At 50.9% G+C, this 7,297-nt stretch overlaps 1 protein-coding gene across 1 annotated transcript in view; it reads left to right on the top strand.

Moving 5' to 3' along the window:
* LOXL2 (lysyl oxidase-like 2) overlaps positions 1 to 7,297 on the top strand; it is a 103,077-nt gene that overhangs the window by 36,385 nt on the left and 59,395 nt on the right. The window contains exon 3 of the mRNA XM_006884908.1: positions 2,946 to 3,157. Coding sequence (XP_006884970.1) covers positions 2,946 to 3,157 — 212 coding nt within the window. The remainder of the gene's footprint in view (positions 1 to 2,945; positions 3,158 to 7,297) is intronic.

Below are 7,297 nucleotides of genomic sequence, written 5' to 3'. Positions count from 1 at the left end.
AGATTAACATCCAAAGATACACAAAGAGATGCACACATACAGAGATCCATACACAGAGACAGACACACAGATACACATACAGACATATGTTCAAAGAAACATGAAGACACACATGAAGCAAAAGCACATACACACAGCTGTCACTGTCACACTTCCAGCATCATGCACATAGATGCTGAAACACAGATACTCAAGACACACACACGCAGAAATAGAGTCACGCTGAGACTCCAGTGCATACACAAAGATGCCTGTACAGACACACAGATGCCACAGTGCACACAAACACATACACGCTCCACAGAGGGACATGCTCAGACACGAGATAGAGACAGTGTGGCACACATGCACAACTGTCACATAGACATCATGAGATGCACCTCGTGGACACACACATGAAACACACACATGCACAGCTGTCACAGTCACATGTACGTCGTCATGTACAGACACACTCCACCCTCCATACATGATGCAGACACACCTGACACTCAGATGCAAGAAGAGATAGATACACAGGATGCAGGGTACACAAACACAGACAGACATGTGTGCACACACATGCCCAGTGAGATGGTAGAGGGACAAGACAGCGACTCCTGGGCCCTAGTCCTCCTGGCTCTGTTTTCTGTTCACTGAGGGGACGCTGACCTGCAAAGATGAGGCAAGGAGGGATGCCGCAGCCACTGAGCTGAGTGTCTGCTGGATTCAGACCGTGGCCAGTACAGCCCTTCTCTTGGGGGCTTTGCTGCCACACAGTGGGGGAGGCACTGTGAGGGAAAGGCCCTGTGAATGAGTAAAGTTGGCCCAGCCCGCCAGCTCCCTCCTGTGAAGCCACAGGGTACTGATACACAGCAGTAACTTTCCTGCTCCACATTACGCATCACTCCCTGGAATCCCAGCCCTGCCTCCTGCTGTGGGAAGAGGCCGAGGGGGCTGGCCCAGGGCAGGGTTCTGTCTCGGGCCCTTTCCTGCTCCTACCCCCACCCTGCCAACACATCCTCCATCCCTCTCCACATAACTATGTGGCCTGGGCCCTGTGGCCTGAATGGGAGCTGTGGGGAGCCAGAACCCAGGCTGGAAAACATAATTCCACCACTGGCAGCCTCCCTTCTGCTCTGTGGAGAAGCACCAGAGCCAAATACCAGCTCTCTGGGCCCACATATTTTCCACCACCTTGCAGGACTTGTGAAGCCAGGCCTGGCTCTGGACTCTGAAAGCCAGTGGTGAAGAGACATGAATCCCTGGGCACCCAGATAATGCTTCTGTTCAATCTTGGGGTTGATTTGCATTCTGGCTGGACAAGGACTTGGGGCCCTCAAGTCTCTGGATTCTTCCTGTCAGCCCGCTCAGAGCAGCCCCACCTCCGTCCTTGTCTGGTCCAGTGCACATCTTCTCTGTGGGCCCAGGATGTGTCTTATGCAGGTCTCATGCACCACCTTGCCTCTTAGTGGTCTTCGAGGAAATAGATGGAATCAGTCATGAAGCCCAAAGGTACATGGTTCAAATCTACTAGCTGCCCCAAGGAAGAAAGATGAGCAAGCCTCTTATGCAATTAACTTCCTCTGAAAACCTGCTGGAGGGTCACCTATGAGTCAGTTCTGACTTGATGGCATATAACGACAATACACATGCAGACATGGCAGTTGTGGTGGCATCATCGTCTGTAGGGTGTTATGCTGCTAGCCCAAAGGCCACACTTCTCTTGAAGTTGGAACCCACTAGTGGCTCCTTGGGAGAAGGATGGGCAGTCTCCTCCCACGCAGTTTTCAGGTTCTGAAAAGCTGCCAGAGGGTCACTGGAGTTGGTTTTGATTTAAAGGTAATGTGTGTGCAGAGTTGTTCCTTTCCTAGGCATGGCAAAGTGATGGCACCTAACCACACTGCCTCTAGGTACCTGCATGCTCCTGACTTCCAGACAGGCCTGGGTCCTGCACACTACATGCTCCACACACAGCTTGCACTGTTCTTCCCACGTCTCCCAGCTGAAGAATGCCCACCTCTAGTACGCTCACATATTTTGCACATGTTGCTGGGGGGGGGCAGTTCTTAGAGAAGGACATCCTATTTGTAAAGGTGGAGGGTGAGAAGAAGAGGAGACCCAGAACTTGGATTGTGAGTGCTGTAGCAGTGAACTCAAGTGTGTTAGAGATAATGAGGGTGGCACAAAATAGAGGCGGTTTCAGATTTGTTGTTCATAGGGTCGCTATGAGTGGTAGTCAACTTGACAGCATATAACAACAACAGTATGCTATGAGGGAGCTCTGGTGGCGTAATCCGCAGAGTTATGCTGCTGACCCAAAGCTGGGCCTCTCTGGTGGTTCATATCTACAACAGTGGAGTGTGTGTGTGTGTGTGTGAGAGAGAGAGAGTGTGTGTGTGTGCAGAAGAGAGAATGAGAATTGCCAGCCTGAACTGTAGAATGCCTGAAAGTTAGCTTTTATTCAGTGATTAGTGGAACACACACATACTTACACACTTTGAAGTAAAATGCAAAGTGTGAATTCTTTTATTATACAAAATGAAAATTCAGAGAGCACATCTCTTCTCTCAGACTCCTGTTTGGGGAGCCCTGTGGAAGGAGGCTGTTGGCCTTGTACTCTCCAGATCTCTTAGTAGAATGTAGACAGAAGTGGCCCCAGGAGTCATTCACAGTGAGAGGTAGGCCAAGAGTGCTTCCTTCATGTCTCTATCTGGTCTAGGGCACACTTTTTCTCCTCCAGCGGTCCCTGCAGCCACACTGTCTGTGTGCCTCCCACAGTGTAGCACTGTGTGCCCATGACCTTGGTTGCTGTCAGCTCCTGTGTACTTGTCAGAAGGTGACAAGTGGAGGTGGGTGAACAGAGCACGGGTCTGCAGTCACTGAAGAGAGGTGTGTGGATAGGGGATTCTCCATGACTGTACTAGGAACATAACCCCTCTCCTCCCATGCCTTCCTCTTCCCAGAACATGAACATCCAGGTGGAGGACATCCGGATCCGAGCCATCCTCTCAGCCTACCGCAAGCGAACCCCGGTGACTGAGGGCTACGTGGAGGTGAAGGACGGCAAGACCTGGAAGCAGATCTGTGACAAGCACTGGACAGCTCAGAACTCTCACGTGGTCTGCGGCATGTTCGGCTTCCCTGGGGAAAAGACTTACAACACCAAAGTGTACAAGTAAGAGGCTGCAAGCAAGGGAGCGGGTCCCAGGCTCTTGTCCTGCTCTCTTGGCCAGGGTTCGCCACAGAAACAGACCCAGTGATAGAGATACGTGTATATGGAGCTCCAGTGGCCTAGTGGTAAGGAATTGCACTGCCAATCCAGAGGCAGGCGGTTCAAATCCACCAGCTGCTCAATGGGAGAAACACAAGCAATCTCCTTCTCTGAAAATCTCCAGCTTCAGAAAACCTGCTAGAGGATCAGCTCTGAGCCAGTCCCAGGGTTCTGCTAAGTGAAAGGTCAAGAGACAAAGATGGACGTCAAGGAATTGGCTCACAGAACTGTGGAGGGTTAGCGTCTAAAATCCGCAGCCGACTCCTGCTGTCTTAAGGGATAAGGAGAGGCTGACAAGTCTAAGCCCAGAGGTCAGGTGGCAGGAAGAATGCAGAGGAGAGAGTACAGTTTCTGCCAGAATCTCTGTATATCCTCTAGAGGCAGAACACGCCTTAAGGAATTCCCCTTTTAACTGATTGATTGCAGTAGATTACAGTTTATCTGCTGCTTGGCCAAATCACTGGGAAGTACAGCGTAGCTAAGTTGACCTATGAAATGAACGTCACACCTGCCATGTTACAGGATGGGATGTGGACAGAAGTGATTCCTTCCCCAGCCGACCACAGAGAGACACTGGCATTGGTCCTGCACAGGCACCTGTGCAGGCCAGGCTCCACCTTTAAAAGCTGTGTAAAGCAATTCTTATCTGTGAGGACCTCACACTTTTTTAGTGACCTAAACAAATAGAGTAGAGGAAGGTCAAGGTTATGGCAGATGTGAAATGCCAAACTCACCTCCCCGGGTTCACAGATGGCCCAGGGCCCTGCCCGCTGAAAAAGAACCACACCCAGGCTGGTCAGGCTACCACCAGCTTCAAAAGAAATGTTTGCATGCCCCCACCAAACTGCTGTTCTGAGAAATCCGAAAGTGCCAGTAACTGTCAAATAATTGACAAACTGATAAATGCAACTCAGTTTAACAAATCCCAATTAAACTGAGAGAATGAAAAGGGTAATATCTCTGGGTGTGGGAAGAAGGAGGTAAATTGGAATGAGATTTAGGATCATTTGGCCCAAGGGTTGTTTCAGGCTCAGCAACTGGGGGTGTGGGGAATTTACTTGGTACTAAGGGCTTCCACCTCAGTCGTATTTGACTTGACGACGCTTAACCACTGCTAAGTGACACTAGTGCTGTTATATCTGGAGGAACACGCTTCCACTTTGCACATCACTCTTTGTCAGTGTGCTGTATGAAGTAACCTGGGTTTGCCGTGATGCTGAACCTTGTACCATTGGGGTATCAAATACCAGAATGGCTTCCCAAGGTGGTCAGTGTTTAGTGGAGCTCCCAGTTGTAAAACAGGTTTGGAAGCAAGAGAGTCAGCCACGTCCTAAACCACATGCCTCTGGAAACTCAATGAATTTGGAGAAATGACAATAGTTATGGAAAGGCATTAGGTCTTTTGTTCATAGAGTCACTGTGAGTTGCGCTCTACTCGACCGCAATCAACAACAACAAGTGCTTCCTACCTAGTGGTAAGAACCTTCACTGCAATCCTAAAGGCACACAATTTGAGTTCAGCTGCTCCACAGGAGAAAAATGGGCAATCTCCTGACATACAACTTACTGCCTCAGAAAACCCTCTGGAGAGTGAGCTATCGGTGGGTTTTGACTTCACAGTACACAACAACCTTTAGTAACAGGGACCTCTGGTGGCTTAATAGTAAGTAGTTGTGCTCCCAACACTAAGGTAAGTGGTTCAAATCCACCAGCTGCTCCATTGGAGAAAGATGGGCCGTTTCTTCCTTTGTGATTTACAGCCACTGGAAACCTGCTAGAGGGTCAGCGACAAGTCCGTTCCAACTTGACACAACCCTTACTAATAGCAGTAGTAACAGCTCATATTTATTGTAGGCAACAAGGGGCTCAAATGTAGCAGCAGTGCCTGAGCGGATGGCACAGGACCGGCACTGCTTTGAGGTGTTGCACATACGGTCGCTGTGAGTTGGAGCCAACTTGACGGCATCTGACAACCAGAGCAATGTGTGCTGAGTGCTTGCCGTGGTCCTGACACTGCTCCGGGTCATTGAACGGCACTGCAAAGGAAGGTTCTCGTTCACAGCTGAGGAAACTAAGCCGGAGAGAGGCTAAGTGACTAATTGGTGGCAGATCTCAAAGGCAGACACGGGAGATGCAGCTGCACGATCCATACTCCTAAAAAGTGTGGCCTCACGCCCTGCCTTCTTTGTCTTTGAAGTTAGAGAAAGTGAGCAGAAAGAGAAGTGGCTTCAAAGTTAGAGGCCTTGGGTTCAAGGCCCAGCTGTCCCTTCATTTCTGGGGTATGCAAGACACAACACATCCCTCCCAGGCCCTGTTCTCTCGGGACCTTGGCCTGACGCAACTCAATCCATCTGGGCTTGGTGGGTGGGCCCGCAGCCCACCACGTAGCTGAGCTGCCCCCTCCCAGCCAGGTGGGATCACCCTGGGGTGATCTCAGTGGCAGTCCCCACCCCTGTCCTGCCCAATACATGGGCCAGACCTTCCTGTTTGCACCAGGGGTCCCATTCTCTGAGCAGAACCTTGGAGAACCTCCCCACAGCTGGTTAATTCTCTCCCTTGTGACATCTGCTCAACTTTTCCTACCTCTTGGCGGCCAACAAAAATAAACAGCGTCTCCTGACAAGCTTCCTACACGGCTGGCCCAACCAGAGCCCCAAGCCAGGCCGCTGCTCTGAGTGCAGTCTGGGGGTGGGCTCGAGAAGGGTCCCCTGGAGTGGGAGGGGTCCTGGAAGGCTGCCCCAGCCCTGCCTGGGCAGAATGAAGTGCCTGAGGCCAGCAGCACAGGGTGTTCATATGACGTTTGTAAACTTCCCCGACTACGGACTTCCGGAACTCTTTTCCTGACTTTGAGGAGTTAGATCTGGCCTCAGACCTGGGTGTCTGCAGCTGGGCCCTGTGTCATTCTCTCACGTGTTGGCTTTGAAACCCTTGCTCCCTGCTCCTCCTACCCTGGAGTCTGTGGCTTTGCTTTTTCCAGTCAGCACAGGAAAAGGTTTTCTGGGAAGCCTCCAAGGCTGGGTTCTCAGTTGAGATGGGAGATGATAAGCAGATGATGCAGGAAAGCAGTGCCTCTTCCCAGCCTCCCTTTTGGAGAGATCAGGGGTTAGGAGGACGGTGGGAAAACTTTCCCTCTGGTCTCTGTGATTTCATATTGGTATCTGGGGTTCAGCTGAGAGCTGAGCCTACTTGTGCCCCAGATTAAATGGTTGCTAGACTTTCTGTCCCTTGGTTGTGCTATTAGAGGCTGAGATAGCAGAGGGCAGAGGAAGTGGTTGGCAGAGAGCTTAGATTCAACAGAGACCACCTGGCCCAAACCTCTCGGTTTGCACGGGAGGAAACGAAGTCGTAAGGGTGGTGGACTCGGGGGTTCACTGCCATCTCCTGGCAAAGACCCGAAGAGAGCCCAGGGCTGCTCAAAGGAGAGAGCCCTTCTCTCTGCCCCCTCCACCTACAAGTCCTGTTCTAGCTCCACACCTTATGGGCCCAAGTCTACTTAAGCTTGTGCCTTCCCACCCCAGTGGGGCTGCAAACTGAGGGATTGTCAGTGGGTTCTGATCAGCAAGTTGATGCAACAGAAGTCTAGAAGCCCAGAGAAGGCACCCTGCCTGGTTCCTGAATCAATGCCCCTTAATCCTAGTTTCTGGTTACATTTTTTTGTTTCCCTTTTATCCTTCCTGCAGCCTTCTGTGCTGGCATCATATCCCCAGGCCATGGGAAATGACCTCCCAGCAGAGCACTGGTAACTCTAAAAAAGAATTTATAAAAGGTTTAAAAACCTTGCTTTAAAGGTTGTTTTCTTCCTGCAACCGGGGTTGGTAAGAACCACACATCCACTGAGGACCTAAAGGACTTTACAGCCCCAGTGACTCAGCCCAGCCTAGACTGTGCCCCTCACCACTGAGGTCTCTTCACGGCCCTTCTGGGGCTGCCTCCCCTGCAGGTCTGGTGTCCTCTCACCTATATCTATCTCTCTCTCTCTCTCCTTTGACTTTATTCAGAAGAGAAAGAAAGAGAAAAGTGTGTGTGTGTGTGTGTGTGTGTGTG

Source organism: Elephantulus edwardii, unplaced genomic scaffold (genome assembly GCF_000299155.1).
Source record: "Elephantulus edwardii isolate Elephantulus edwardi_28Jun2011 unplaced genomic scaffold, EleEdw1.0 scaffold00038, whole genome shotgun sequence".
Lineage (NCBI taxonomy): Eukaryota > Metazoa > Chordata > Mammalia > Macroscelidea > Macroscelididae > Elephantulus > Elephantulus edwardii.
Note: the sequence above shows the minus strand (reverse complement) of the source record. Positions and strands in the feature narration are given on the sequence as shown.